General features: G+C 34.9%; 2 protein-coding genes across 2 annotated transcripts; both read right to left on the reverse strand.

The window, feature by feature from the left end:
* Nucleotides 1–2360: 2360 nt before the first annotated feature.
* On the reverse strand, nt 2361–8654 carry gstr (glutathione S-transferase rho). The gene is made up of 6 exons (XM_026289304.1): nt 8377–8654; nt 8188–8253; nt 6053–6158; nt 3342–3457; nt 2881–2969; nt 2361–2734 (listed from the first exon to the last, which is right to left on the reverse strand). Exons 1-6 carry the CDS (start codon nt 8542–8544, stop codon nt 2602–2604), a joined length of 678 nt encoding a protein of 225 aa, XP_026145089.1. The 5' UTR covers nt 8545–8654; the 3' UTR covers nt 2361–2601.
* A 1989-nt stretch (nt 8655–10643) lies between these two features.
* LOC113119695 (glutathione S-transferase A-like) lies at nt 10644–15081 on the reverse strand. The gene is made up of 6 exons (XM_026289303.1): nt 14819–15081; nt 14605–14670; nt 12172–12277; nt 11842–11960; nt 11388–11476; nt 10644–11223 (listed from the first exon to the last, which is right to left on the reverse strand). The coding sequence occupies exons 1-6, from the start codon at nt 14984–14986 to the stop codon at nt 11091–11093; spliced, it is 681 nt and encodes a 226-aa protein (XP_026145088.1). The 5' UTR covers nt 14987–15081; the 3' UTR covers nt 10644–11090.
* Between the last annotated feature and the right edge of the window lie 1003 nt (nt 15082–16084).

Here is a 16084-nt window from a genome sequence, read left to right on the forward strand (position 1 = left end):
ACTTCCTTGCCGCCTGGGCGCTGCGCAACTTCTGACACTCGCTTGTCACACAGAAGAAGAGAGCAAGTTTTTACGTGCTTGTTAAAATCATACAAAGAAAACATGATATTTCAAGCACCCGTAGCTTTCCGCTTCCTTGTGGTTGATGCGGGGAGCTATGACAGCAACAGTGATGGAGGCATTTTTCCGAATTCTGTGCTGGAAAAGGCACCCAGAGATGTAACTCTGAATGTTCCCCCATTAAGTGCACGATTTGTGTTGACTGCAAGTGACGTCACAGGTAGTGGAGAGTGCAAGTAGCGATTGCAAGTGACATTGTACTTTAGTTTATTTTTTCTTGTCTTCGCCACCTGGCCACTGTTATAAAATGTTGGGAAATTCAAACAAAAAGTAATCAAAAAATTCAACAAAATAAAAAATAAAGACTGCAAGTGATGTCACTAGCTTAAATGCAAGTGTCTGAGAGTGCAAGTGCAAGTCTGCAGCCAGACCCTCCTGGAGAGTTCTTTCATTTGTATGCACTCGCAATATAAACAAAACGTTGTGCTTTTGTAAAATAAAGAAAACAAACAGTGCACTTTCTGCCATCTCGGTCTCCATTAATATTCTTCTGAAACACGCCACAAAAATAAACAAATCAGCAAATACTTGATACACAGAGAATTATCTAAAGAAAGCTTTTAGTGTCTGTTTTTACATGAAGTCAGTCTATCTTGAACTTACCTCAGAAGAAGAACGCAGTGGCTTAATTCAGCGGAAGAGTTATTTTACTTATATTAGCGTTATAGTGACAAACTTACATGCTGAAACAAACGCTCCTCAAAAGATCCTGAGGATCAGATTTGAGACTCTAAAACATGATTGATGGAGAATCGAGTAAAGCTGAGCTGCTTCAGTCCAGTAAGAGTTCATCTGGAGATATTACTGACCTTATTCTGACCTTTACTTGATCACAATCTAGATTAAAAACACATCTCTTTCGCCAAGCATTCGAATAATGTATCTTTTAAATTGTGAGTGTAGTTGCATCTGATCAAAGTTGCATTTTTATTCATTAGCTTGGGTTAAACTAATTTTACTTTGTTGGATCAGCAGCTATGCTTATGATGTCTGTATTTTGTTTCTATGTTTTGCGTAACTAGGATTTACACAAGCTCCAGTCTGGATCCAGAACACCTGAGAAGAGATGATGCGGACCCTCAGAGGACCTCATATGATGCTAACCCTGAATCAACAAACAGAACTAACAATTATTGCTAAATGTGTGACTGCATCATATAATAACTTAATTAATAATATTGATAGTTCATCGTCTAGCTGACTACGTCTTGTATTATTATTATTATTTTTATTTTTTCTAAATTTTTTCTTTATGTTTTCAAATGTGCACAAACTACTAGCTACTACTAAATATTGTAGAAACATAATTTTCTGTAAAGTTGCTTTGTAACGATTTGTTTTGTAAAAAGCGCTATACAAATAAACTTGAATTGAAACTTGAATTGAATTGACAATCAGGAAAGATTTGACACAAGAAGCACAAGCTGGACGTTTGCATGTTTTTAGGGTTTATGTTTGTTGACTGTTGAGGGCACTTACACATTTTCTGCTGCAGGTTGTTGGTCTCAAGCATTCGCTGGTAGACGAGCGCTTGTTCAGCCGGGTCGTCTGGGATCAGACGGGTCCCTTGAGACTTAAACGCGCTCTAGAAACCAAAAACACACTCCTTAGTCATCAGTCTGGGATCTGTAGTGTCTGGATCTACTACTTTACTACAAAGAAAATCTATTATTATTACTACTCTTCCTTGATAAACATGTTTTCAGAGTCACTTTGATATTTCTCTTGGTGTTTAAAGTAAATAAGAAAACTTCAGAACAGAGTCAGTGGAAAATAAAAATAGTATCTAGTAAAACATTGGAACCTAGTACTAGACCGTGATTATTTGTAACTTTGATACACAATATTGTTTTGTTTTTGTTTCTTTTCACTGTAATACATTGGGTTGTTATTCATAAAAATATAAAAAAAATTAACAAAGTGCCAATTTACTTTATTGTACTTTGTGTAATTTTGTAAATCTATGTGTGGTTGGGAAAATTTTTTTTATATAAAAATAATTTTGAGATATAAAAAGGCCTTTAAAGATTATTTACTAAATAAACAAGTCTACTATTATGCACATTTTTGTGTGCCAATCTCTGTTAATTATTAATTCACTCAATGACTTGACAAAATATTAAGATAAAATTTTAATGATTTTGAAATCAAATACAATAAGCATATGCTTTTTTTTATTTATTATTATAACAATTAATTGACATTTTTCATGTTATACAAAAAAATATAGTGCTAAAATGTAAAACTGCTGGTAAATATGTTTGTTTATTTGGTCTGAACAGGACAAAACTTTATTAGCACCAAAAAGCAATACAAAAAAATTTACATTAATCATTACAAATGAATCAAGCTGCAAGCAGGGTTAAAGATATATGATTGATAACTGTAAATGAGACTGAACACAGGGTTGTGATTTAATACAGTAAGCTAAGCGTAAATCTAACTGATTGTTATATGTTTCTGGTGAGGTCATGATGTTCTTCACAGGTTCTTGAGCGTGTCTGGACCCTCAGGTTTCTCCAGCCAGTGAGGAGGCCAGCTGGCTTTAATACTGGGACGGTCCTTCAGCATCTCGTAGTACTCCATCAGTCTGGGACAACGCTCTCGAGGACAGCTGAAACCAGATCAAATATTAAACATGTCTTATCTGAACCTTCACCTGACAGCATCAAACATTAAACCTCATAGTGCATTCAAAACCTGATACTGCTTTCAACTTTTCATGTGAAAAACACTTTATATCTGGAGAGACTGACTCACTGAAGTCGTGGGAAATACGCGATGACGGGGAAACACACCACATCGGCCATGGTGAAGTTCTTACCAGCGAGGTACGAGCCTTTACCCATCTGATGAACAAATCACTCATCGTTAGAGAAGCTCATTATTATGCTCTCAAATACAGTAACAGCATCTCCTCTACTAATAAAGAACTGCTGCAATCAACTCATGCATGCATTATCCATTCTGCTGTTGAAATGTGATGCATTTCATAAAGCAATAAAAAAATAAAAAAAAACTTTTAAACAAAGGTCAAGTTCACCATCCATAAATCAGTTTACTGATAAGATATTAGGTTGAAATTATTTGCAAGAGCCGCCTAAAACACTGCATTACATTTAGATGAAGAGAATAACTGCTGAATCATTCACAGTGAGATCAGCAATCTGACATCATAAATGCATGATTTATATTAGCAATAAATATCAATAAAACACAACCTTCTCCAAGTATCCATCCCACAGTTTGAGCTCGGCGATTAAACTCTCTTTATTCCTCTTCAGAGCTGATTCATGTCTCTCTCCTTCAGGAACATGATCATAGAAAGCCACGTCATCTGAACAAAAAATAATATTTCATCGATCAGGCTTTTATGGCTCATATAGACTGATACAGTGAGAATATGGAGGAAAAACAGCTCAGTTTTATTCAGAGACTCAAAAATACACAATTCGCTGCAGATGCTATTTCTATGATGAAATTGTGACAAAAAAATCAATGACATCTTTTTATCATCAGATACTGTCATAGTCCCTTCATTATTTTAAAGTTGACTGAAAAAAAAGGACAAATAGCAAAACAGCAACTTGGAACAATCACTTGCATTTTTCCTGATTACTGCTAAAATAACTTTAAAAGGTTTAATAGTTTTTTTATTGTACATATAAGAGCTATACAATTTTTGAAAATGTAAAAGTTCTTTCATTTGTATGCACTCGCAATATCAACAAAACTTTGTGCTTTTGTAAAATAAAGAAAACAAACAGTGCACTTTCTGCCATCTCGGCCTCCATTAATATTCTTCTGAAACACGCCACAAAAATAAACAAATCAGCAAATACTAGATACACAGAGAATTATCTAAAGAAAGCTTTTAGTGTCTGTTTTTACATGAAGTCAGTCTATCTTGAACTTACCTCAGAAGAAGAACGCAATGGCTTGATTCAGCAGAGAAGTTATTTTTACTTCTATTAGTGTTATTGTGACAAACTTACATAATGAAACAAATGCTCCTCAAAAGATCCTGATAGGGCTCGGTATTGTTCAAAATCTTTCGATCCGGTGCCAATTTCGATACCGGTTCCTAACGATACTTTTTTCGATACCATATGTTTTAAAATCCATTTGAACATCAACACAAATACATTAAACACAAAACTTTTATTTTTCACCTTAATTAGAACAAATTCTGGTAACACTTCACACTCAGGATAACATTATTAATACAACTGGTTGGGCTTTTGGATAGGGGTGTGCCATTCAGGGGCAGACTGGGACCAAAAAGTTGCTGGACTTTCTGGCCCACAACAGCCCACCACATCATAATGCAAACGCCCGTTTTGATGTCATTTATTAATTTAATATTTAAGTAAACAGTCTGGGGTTTTCACCAATAGAGCAACTGATCCTCCGTTGAAAAAAACTCGCAATTCATGCTCATCAAGACACAAACATTCTTCTAGAACTCACACTTTGCATTCAGTTAGCAGATCCATACGAATCATGCATGAAATAGAAGTTTATAAACTCAAACGATAGCTTTATGTGCTTTACAGATGAACTTGAAGTCTTTATTCATTCAAGATGTTCGATAATCTTTGGCTCGGTAATACAAGTTCATGATCCGATTAGTGAACCAATGATTCTTTTGAGTCAATCTTTTAAAATAATAATTTATTTTGTTTAATGAAACGAGTGTGGAAACCAGTGCTTCACAAACTGTATACATCTGAGGTGCAGGGCTCGCAAATCGTTAGCCCCACGTCCCAGGGCTATGTGTTTTCCAGTCCGACTGTTTATCGTGAATAGTGATGTAAAATTCCTAACTTGATTTGCGTGGTTCAATCGCTTGAAGGGGTGAAACGGATTGTAGCTGATTGTTTGCACTTGTTTCTAAATATTGCTGATTCAAGTGTTTTAAACAATTCGCGCGGGTTCGGAGCTTGCGCGCACTCATTCAAAGCACGCACTACGAGCAGCATTTCAGACAATGCGCGTACAGAGAATGAATTCATCTTTCGCCTATCGTAACTTTTGAATGAACACATACAATTATATCAAAATAATTGTCTCTGCAAGTATTCTCGTAAACACACTCGGTTATGTTTTAAGTGAACGTATACAGTAGCCTGCTGCTTAGAGAAATTCACTGTACCGGATAAATCTGTCTCTCTCTCTCTCTGTGTTTTTAGACGACATGAAAGGGGGCGTGTTTCAAGATACGCAATGGAGTAGACCAAACTAAACAGGGAGGGAGGGCAAAACACTCCATCCAAACAAATGCTTCATTAAATTGGTGGTATTGCCGGCATTGGTTGTTATCGCATATGTTGCACTTTGCTGACTCGGCATCTACTTTTATAAAGTGTAGCCACACTTTAGACCTCTTTGTCATTGTAAAACGGAAACGTTTTGAGAAAAAACAACTACACTTGTGTTGTGTGAATGAGAGTATCTTCAGAAATCCTTCCCGTCACGTGGTGGTGGACAGCAAATCACGGCGAATTTAGGTCCTTACATGCACGTATGCTACAAGCTCACACAGACACAGCCGCTTGGCAAAAAAAAAAAAACACACACACAAAAAAACGTCCGCTTGGCTTTTGAAACCGAAGTTTGGCTCCAAAACATAAATAATTTTTCGATACTCATAGTATCGAAGTTTTTCGTTCGATACCATAAAGGCATCGAAGTTCAGTACCCAGCCCTAGATCCTGAGGATCAGATTTGAGACTCTAAAACATGATTGATGGAGAATCAAGTAAAGCTGAGCTGCTTCAGTCCAGGAAGAGTTCATCTGGAGATATTACTGACCTTATTCTGACCTTTACTTGATCACAATCAGGAAAGAATTTACACAAGAAGCTCCAGCTGAAGCTGGATGTTTGTATGTTTTTAGGGTTTATGTTTGTTGACTGTTGAGGGCACTTACACATTTTCTGCTGCAGGTTGTTGGTCTCAAACACTCGCTGGTAGACGAGCGCTTGTTCAGCCGGGTCGTCTGGGATCAGACGGGTGCCTTGAGACTTAAACGCGCTCTAGAAACCAAAAACACACTGCTTAGTCATCAGTCTGGGATCTGTAGTATCTGGATCTACTACTTTACTACAAAAAAAATCAATTAATGTTTCTACTCTTCCTTGATAAAGATTTTTTAAAAGTCACTTTGATATTTTGGTATCTTGGTGTTTAAAGTAAATAATGTCTATGAATGTCTATGAATTTGATAGACAATACTTTTTAGTTTTTGTTTATTTTCACTGTAATCCATTGGGTTGTTATTTATGAAATCTTTTTCTGACATGAAATTAAAAATAAATATAAAAATATAATTGTGACACTTAATCTCAGAATTCAGACATTTTCCTCACAATTCGGAGTTTATATTTCATGATTCGAGAAAAATATTTATACAAATATAACTGTGAGATAAAGTGCCAAATTACTTTATTGTACTTTGTGTTAATTTTGTAATTATGTGTGGTGGTGGGGGGGGGGATAGATATAAAAATATTTTGGATATATATATATATATATATATATATATATTTATTTATTTTATGGCTGCTAGATGACGCTGACTCAAACGCAGTAAAAAAGAATATTAATAGCTGATTTTTCATAATATTTCTGTATAACACAGACCCTTAATTGACATAGTAATGGAAAAATATGAGATGATAGTTAAAATTATATTTCAATGCTTTTATGTACTTTCCCAAAACTGGTTCCACAAGAAATTTACATTCAGTCATAAATCTTTAGTATTTTTTCTCTTTGTTCTAAGAAAAATACTGAATTGCGAAATATAAATTGAAATTATGAGAAGAAGTCACAATTTTTATTTATTTTTTTATGCCATGTCGAAAAAACAAAAAGTCAGAATTGCGAGGCGTAAACTCAGAATATCATTCAAATTTTGTACATTTTATTACTAAATTATTTTGTTTTGCCGCACTTAGTTTGGCGTAAATCGTCAAATGTAGCGTTACAGATAAAGCCAGAGCCAATGAAAAACAGAGTTGCGACAAGCTTTGATCTCACCACGCAGTCATGTGATGCTCGCCGAACAAACCAACGTTGACTAAACTTGATAGACGACGGCATCATTATACACGAATTTGTAGCAATTTTTGGTGAACATTACTGAATATATACTGCATATACGTTGATTACATTTAGAGTATCATTTTATTCTGGAGAGGCAACATTAATATTGTTTTCTTGTATTTAACCCTCATCCATCATACTTAACTATGTTTCAGTTAAATACATGTTCTACATTTCAATTCAACAATATTTATTTAATATTTAGAGGAGATTTTTTGCTACTGAATACCACACAAATATGGTCCATTAATAACTTATTTTTTAATCTTAATATTTATATGATTTATATTACAATTAGTGTAATATTTAAACTTAAAATAGAGAAAAGGGTTTTAAATTTCAATGCAAAGGTGCAAATAAGACGTAATAAGACATCTCATCAGTAATACAGTGTTATAGGTTGGTCAGCAGTATAGGTGTAGAGAGGTATGACTATTTAAACACTATGTTATTGCATACGAATTTATAACTGAAATATATATATCTACCACCTAACTACTATTTACACAGTTATTATTAGTTCTGTTCAGTGTGTAAAGTCCATTAATTAAGAAATGAAATGCCAATCACAACGCACTGGATAGCTGGCCAATCAGAGCTCACTTCGCTTCTTTCAGAAAGATGAGCTTTGTAAAAATTGAGGCTTTTCTGAAGGCGTGGCATACAGGAGAAACAATAATACACATTATGTTGAAAATAATGTGGTATTTTTAACCACATAAACACATTGCATTACACTATAATACACAAAATAATGTTCTTTTTAGCACCATCATATAACCCTTTTAAAATGATACTATTCTAAGTACACACAATGAATGCAAGCAAATTCTGAATTTAATCCAAGCTTATAATGGTGCTTAAAAAAAAGGTCAACTGCATTCAATAAAAGATTTTACATTTGAATTGAAACTGAATTGAGATCAATTCTAAAGACACGCCCCTTCAGTGTTTTACCTCCAGATACAGACACGCGGCAAACGACTCGTTCACGACGATGTCTCCGTGCTTGAACGTTGGAAGCTGCAAATAAAAAGTGCAATATTAAAACACAAGTTTGGCAGCTGTGCTATCGCTGCATACACAATAAACACCCAATGCACTCATAAGAAATCAGGCACTAGTCTGTAATGCATGTGACCGCACCTCAGCTCTGGGATTGAGAGCTTTCACTTCTTCAGACTTGTGCTCTTTCTTTTCAAACGACAGAAGTTTGTGATTGTATCCCTGCAGCATCTTCTCCTCCAGCGCGATCATGACTCTCCAGCACGGCGGAGAACCAGAGCCCCAGTACAGCATCATACTCTGCGCCATGATTGCTAATAACGCGTCTAATTGGAAATAAAGACTGTCAACGTGCGCTGCTGTGCAGAACAATAGACCACAAATTCTGCTGCGTCACGCTGACTCTGACACACATTCACTGAGGGGCGGGGCCTCGCCATCTGCCGGCCGGAAGTGGAACTGCGGCTCGTGTTTTGATCGGGAACAAGGAAATACAATGGTGCTCTTGTGTTAGTGCTCTCAAAGAACAAATATCCTTTTGAAGGAATAATGAATAAATGAAAATAATTAATTTATTAATTAAAAATTAGCAAATACACACAAAAAATTTATAAAACAAATAATAATTAAAAAGCCACACCCCCGTATCGCTCGCACCAAATTAAAGCAGTTCACAGTCAAAGAATTTTTGAGACAAAATTGCCCGACTTTTGCAGCTAGTTATACTTATATTAATTTTAACGGGTTATAATTCATATAGTTTATTCATATTATTATTATATAAAGTGGCAATTAATTTTAAGCTTCGTATACAAATTATATAGATAGATTAGATAGATGCACACGCTCCAGAGTTAATCACAAACTCTGGATCAAACTCTGAGTTGACAGAAAATATTTATATCAAGATTCGTGATCCCAGTGATCCTGATCTAAACCAGGTTAGCTTTATCGGGTTTTGTCAACTTAAAACTTACTCTGTAACTCTTGAGTTTGTTCATCTCGCTTCGTACTACAGGCCACTTTAGTTTTTTTTTTAAAGAACATTCCCAGAATGTTAGATTTTAGTTTGTAGAATGTTATTCTAATGTTATTCTAACGTTCCTAGAACATTAGTTTTTGGTTCCCAGAACGATTCGTTTTATTTATTTATTTATTTTTTTTGATCGTTATTCTAATGTTCGTAGTGTGGAAATTGCAGTAATTTGCAAGAGACAACTTCTTACTTTGAGTGCACGAATGCATGTGTCATTTATTTTTAAGGCAAAAACAACCAACAGAAACTTAGCGTTCCACATCATCACGCATTCCGAACATTTAAAGGGACCACGATCCCTGACCAGTTATGCAGAAACACATGATACAGAACTAAACTTAATAACAAAGTTGAATTATGTCTGTCACAATCACTACACTACTTTTTGGTTCACAGAACAGTTCGTTTTTTGGTTTTTAGAAAGTAATTCTAATGTTATTCCAATGTTCCTAGAACATTCGTTTTTGGTTCCCATAAGTTTTTTTTTTTTTTTTCAGAATGTTATTCTAATGTTATCCCAACGTTCCTAGTACATTAGTTTTTGGTTCCCAGAAAAGTTAGTTTTTGATTTTTAGAACTTTTTTTTATGTTATTCTAACATTCCTAGAACAGTTAGTTTTTTGTTTTTAGAATGTTATTCTAATGTCATCTCAACGTTCCTAGAACATTAGTTGTTGGTTCCCAGAACAGTTATTTGGTTTTTAGAATGTTACTCTAATGTTATCTCAATGTTCCTAGAACATTCGTTTTTGGTTCCCAGAACAGTTTTTTTGTTGTTATTGTTTTTTTCAGAATGTTATTCTAATGTTATCTCAATTTTCCTATAACATTTGTTTTTGGTTCCCAGAACAGTTCGTTTTTGATTTTTAAAACATTATTCTGTTATTCCAACGTTCCTAGAACATTCGTTTTTGGTTCCCAGTAAAGTTAGTTTTTGGTTTTAAAACATTAATCTAATGTTATCCCAACGTTATCCCATCGTTTGGTTCCCAGAAAAATAACCGAATGGCAACTAAAAACTAACGATTGTTTATGATGTTTACGTCAGTTTCTGTCTGTGTTAGTTACCCTCTATTAAGGCAGTGCCAAAGCATGACCTTCCATTGAAAATTCTTTGAACACGACTAAAGTAACTTAAACCTAAATTATAATATTAGTGTAGATAAATATTTATTATAATAAAAAAATGCTTTAAGCATTTTTATAATGATTCTACAGACCCCATTTAATTATGTTACATGTGACTAGGGGTACGTGACATCAACATGAAACGGCTTGGGATTCATTTTAAAAATGACTCTTTTTAAATGATACAGCTGACTCTTTCTTTTGAGAGGCAACAACTTTATATGTGAGGCACTTTCAGATGATGTGCACTTTGCAGGATGTTTTCATTTATTCATTTACAGTGGTGTTATACACTGCATGAAATGTCATTTTCAAAGATCCATTTGAACTTGTATATTACTAACAATTTAAAGCTGAACCACATTTCTTTCTTTTTTGTTGTAATGATAGTGAATACAGTATGTTCTTTATTTTGCATGAACAGGATAAAACTTAGTTAGTCCCATACAATAACAATAAAAGCTGTTGAAATTAATCATTATAGCCACAATAGCAATGAGCTTTATCTTTAAAAATGAGTTCACAAATAAAGCGGCCCTGTGGATTAAAGATAAATGATTGAGGTTAATTATCAAACTAAAGCTACTGCACTGTAAACAACACTGAACACAGTCAAGGGTTGTCATTTAATACAGGACATAAATCTGAATTAAGTGATGGTTTTATGTTGCTGATGTGTTCAGGATGTTCTTCACAGGTTCTTGAGCGTGTCTTGACCCTCAGGTTTCTCCAGCCACTCAAGAGGCCAGCTGGCTTTAATACTGGGACGGTCCTTCAGCATCTCGTAGTACTCCATAAGTCTGGGACAACGCTCTCGAGGACAACTGAAACCAGATCAAAAATTAAACATGTCTTATCTGAACCTTCACCTTTCACCTGACAGCATCGAACATTTACCCTCATAGTGCATTCAAAACCTGATACTGCTTTCAACTTTTCATCAATGAGAAAATTGATAAACACTTTATATCTTGAGAGATTGACTCACTGAAGTCGTGGGAAATACGCGATGACGGGGAAACACACCACATCGGCCATGGTGAAGTTCTTACCAGCGAGGTACGAGGCTTTACCCATCTGATGAACAAATCACTCATCGTTAGAGAAGCTCATTATTATGCTCTCAAATACAGTAACAGCATCTCCTCTACTAATAAAGAAATGCTGCAATCAACTCATGCATGCATTATCCATTCTGCTGTTGAAATGTGATGCATTTCATAAAGCAATAAAATAAAGTAAAAACTTTTAAACAAAGGTCAAGTTCACCCTCCATTACTCTAATCATTTTACTGATAAGATATTAGGTTGCAATTAATTGCAACAGCCACCTAAAACACTGCATCACATTTAGATGAAGAGAATAACTGCTGAATCATTCACAGTGAGATCAGCAATCTGACATCATAAATGCATGATTTATATTAGCAATAAAACACAACCTTCTCCAAGTATCCATCCCACAGTTTGAGCTCTGCGACTAAACTCTCTTTATTCCTCTTCAGAGCCGATTCATGTCTCTCTCCTTCAGGAACATAATAATCATAGAAGGCCACGTCATCTGAACAAAAAACAGTGCATGTGTTTTCAAATTCAGTCCATCAGGCTTTTTGATACAGTGAGAATACGGAGAACAAAACAGCTCAATTTTATTCATATTAAAGTTTATTAATATTGATAAAAATCAACGATTTGACACGAGAAGCTCCAGCTGAAGCTGGATGTTTGTATGTTTTTAGGGTTTATGTTTGTTGACTGTTGAGGGCACTTACACATTTTCTGCTGCAGGTTGTTGGTCTCAAGCATTCGCTGGTAGACGAGCGCTTGTTCAGCCAGGTCGTCTGGGATCAGACGGGTGCCTTGAGACTTAAACGCGCTCTAGAAACCAAAAACACACTGCTTAGTCATCAGTCTGGGATCTGTAGTGTCTGGATCTACTACTTTACTACAAAAAAATCTATTATTACTACTCTTCCTTGATAAACATGTTTTCAGAGTTATATCTCGCAAGAGTTTACATATAGTGATTCAAAATGAAAATCTTGTGATTCTGGGTTTATATCTTGTCATTCTAAATTAATATCTTGTGATTCTGGGTTTATATCTTGTGATTCTAAATTAATATCTTGTGACTGAATGTATATCTCGTGATTTTGAGTATATATCTTATGATTCTTAGGTTATATCTCGCAATGCTGAGTTTATATATAGCGATTCAAAATAAATATCTTGTGATTCTGAGTTTGTCTCGTGATTCTGAATTAATATCTTGCATTTCTTGAGGTTATATCTCATGATTCCAAATTAATATCTCGCAATTCTTGAGGTTATATCTCGTTATTCTAAATTAATCTCACAATTCTGAGTTTATATCTCGTGATTCTTAATTAATATCTTGCAATTCTGTGGTTATATCTCACAATTCTGAGGTTATATCTTGCGATTCTTAATATCTCGCAATTCTGAGGTTATATCTCGCGATTCTTAATTAATATCTCGCAATTCTGAAGTTATATCTCGCGATTCTTAATTAATATCTTGCAATTCTGTGGTTATATCTCACAATTCTGAGGTTATATCTTGCGATTCTTAATATCTCGCAATTCTGAGGTTATACTGTATCTCGCGATTCTTAATATCTCGCAATTCAGTGGTTATATCTTACGATTCTTAATATCTCGCAATTCTGAGGTTATATCTCGCGATTCTTAATTAATATCTCACAATTCTGAAGTTATATCTCACGATTCTTAATTTATATCTCGCGATTCTTAATTAATATCTCGCAATTCTGAAGTTATATCTCGCGATTCTTAATTAATATCTCGCAATTCTGTGGTTATATCTTGCGATTCTTAATATCTCACAATTCTGAGGTTATATCATGCGATTCAAAATTAATATCTCACAATTCTGAGGTTATATCTCGCGATTCTTAATATCTCGCAATTCTGAGGTTATATCTCACTATTCTAAATTAATATCTTGTGATTCTGGGTTTGTATTTTGTAATTCTAAATTAATATCTTGTGATTCTGAGTTTATATCTCGTGATTATAAATTAATCTCTCGCATTCTTGAGGTTATATCTCGTTATTCTAAATTAATATCTCACAATTCTGAGGTTATATCTCGCGATTCTTAATGAATATCTTGCAATTCTGTGGTTATATCTCACAATTCTGAGGTTATATCTTGCGATTCTTAATATCTCGCAATTCTGAGGTTATACTGTATCTCGCGATTCTTAATTAATATCTCGCAATTCAGTGGTTATATCTTACGATTCTTAATATCTCGCAATTCTGAGGTTATATCTCGCGATTCTTAATATCTCGCAATTCTGTGGTTATATCTCGCGATTCTTAATATCTCACAATTCTGAGGTTATATCATGCGATTCAAAATTAATATCTTGCAATTCTTGAGGTTATATCTCGTTATTCTAAATTAATATCTCACAATTCTGAGGTTATATCTTGCGATTCTTAATATCTCGCAATTCTGAGGTTATATCTCACTATTCTAAATTAATATCTTGTGATTCTGGGTTTGTATTTTATAATTCTAAATTAATATTGTGATTCTGAGTTTATATCTGGTGATTCTAAATTAATATCTTGTTATTCTGGGTTCATGTCTTGTGATTCTAAATTAATATCTTGTGATTCTGAGTTTATATCTCGTGATTCTAAATTAATATCTTGCAATTCTGAGGTTATATATATATATATATATATATATATATATATATATATATATATATACACACATATACATATATATATTTCATGATTCTGGGTTAATGAGTTGCGATTCTAGATGTATATCTTACCAGTATATAACTTGCAATTCTGAGTTTGAATATCCCCTAATTTAGAGGATTTAAAAGTTTGCATAAAGTTTCATTTTATTAATTTTTTTATTTCATGGCGGAAATGGGCTTCCATAATATTCATATGTAAAAGAAAGTCAATCATAACTAGACTAACTATCTAGTGAGATAACAGTCGGTTAATTTAAGTGCACCCTCTCTGGCAGGGGATTACACGTGCATTGACTTTTTGCTGACCATCTTATTTTCTGATTTATAGGAATTAAAACAAGTTTGGCTTGTGTGTGATCAACTGGACACTAATTTATAAGCAACGTAACGGTTTATAAACATTTGAGTTACATAACGACACGCCCCTTCAGTGTTTTACCTCCAGATACAGACACGCGGCAAACGACTCGTTCACGACGATGTCTCCATGCTTGAAGGTTGGAACCTGCAAATAAAAAGAAAAAAAAGTGCAATATTAAAACAAAAGTTTGGCAACTGTTCTGTCTCTAAATTAAAGCTGCATACACAGTAAACGCCTAATGCACTCATAAGAAATCAGAAACGGCACAGGTCTGTAATGCATCTGAGCGCACCTGAGCTCTGGGATTGAGAGCTTTCACTTCTTCACACTTGTGTTCGTTCTTCTCAAAAGACAAATGTTTGTGTTTGTATCCCTGCAGCATCTTCTCCTCGAGCGCGATCATGACTCTCCAGCACGGCGGAGAACCAGAGCACCAGTACAGCATCATACTCTGCGCCATGACCGCTTATAACGCGTTTATTTGAGAAAAATGATTTATACTTTGCAGTACGGACCACAGATTTGACTGCGTCACGCTGACTTTTGACACACCCTTATAAGCGCTTTCACTGAGGGGCGGGGCCTCGCCTTCTGCCGGCCGGAGATGGAACTGCGGCTCGTGTTTTGAATTAGAAAATACTGAAAATATGAGAAGGGTCTGGCTGCAGGCTTGCACTTGCACTCTCAGACTTGCATTCTCAGACTTGCACTCCCAGACACTTGTGCTTCCGCTAGCGACGTCACTTGCAGTCTTTATTATTATTATTATTATTTCTATTTATTGATAACTTTTTGTTTGAATCTTTCAACATTTTACAACAGTAGCCAGGTGGTGAAGACAAGAAAAAAGAAACTAAATTACAATGTCACTTGCAATCGCTACTTGCACTCCCAGACACTTGTGCTTCCGCTAGCGACGTCACTTGCAGTCTTTATTTATTTATTTATTTATTTTTGTTCTATTTATTTATAAGTTCTTGTTTTGAATCTCTCAACATTTTACAACAGTAGCCAGGTGGTGAAGACAAGAAAAAGAAACTAAATTACAATGTCACTTGCAATTGCTACTTGCACTCTCCGCTACCTGTGACGTCACTTGCAATCAACACAAATCGTGCTTGTTGCCAATGGAGACAAGAAGCTGTGGTGGTGATTAAGCGATTAAAACTAAATTAGTAGGCCTACTACTAAACACAAAGTGTTTCGTTAAGCGTTTTCCTCCTGTAGAAAAAAACAAACACTTAATATGGCATAATGTATTAGGATACATTAAGTTCAATTAAAAGACCAAATTCGATATAGTTATTATTTAATGTACAATAAGGCAAGCAGATGGCTATGAACACAATGCGAACACTTAATGTGGCCTAATAACAGACTAAGATGATAAAGACAATTCAGTAGGCATAGCCTATATGTCTTGTTGTTGACTCAAAGTATATACAGACCAGCAAATATGAACGTGCATTATGAAAGTCTCAGATCCCACGACCAGGCGCTGCTGGTAGTCCCTCGTGTCAGACTTAAGCGTAGAGGGGAGAGTGCTTTTGCGGTGGCA

Source organism: Carassius auratus, chromosome 19, assembly GCF_003368295.1.
Source record: "Carassius auratus strain Wakin chromosome 19, ASM336829v1, whole genome shotgun sequence".
Lineage (NCBI taxonomy): Eukaryota > Metazoa > Chordata > Actinopteri > Cypriniformes > Cyprinidae > Carassius > Carassius auratus.

Bases quoted from the DNA above. Each gene is read 5' to 3' on its own strand.
- gstr (XM_026289304.1), bottom strand. From the start codon at position 8,544: ATGGCGCAGAGTATGATGCTGTACTGGGGCTCTGGTTCTCCGCCGTGC. The intron at 3,458-6,052 runs GTAAGTGCCCTC...TTTTTTGTTCAG, and splicing joins CAACCTGCAGCAGAAAATGT to ATGACGTGGCTTTCTATGAT. The intron at 2,735-2,880 runs GTGAGTCAGTCT...ATCTGGTTTCAG, and splicing joins GCGTATTTCCCACGACTTCA to CTGTCCTCGAGAGCGTTGTC.
- LOC113119695 (XM_026289303.1), bottom strand. From the start codon at position 14,986: ATGGCGCAGAGTATGATGCTGTACTGGTGCTCTGGTTCTCCGCCGTGC. The intron at 11,961-12,171 runs GTAAGTGCCCTC...TTTTTTGTTCAG, and splicing joins CAACCTGCAGCAGAAAATGT to ATGACGTGGCCTTCTATGAT. The intron at 11,224-11,387 runs GTGAGTCAATCT...ATCTGGTTTCAG, and splicing joins GCGTATTTCCCACGACTTCA to TTGTCCTCGAGAGCGTTGTC.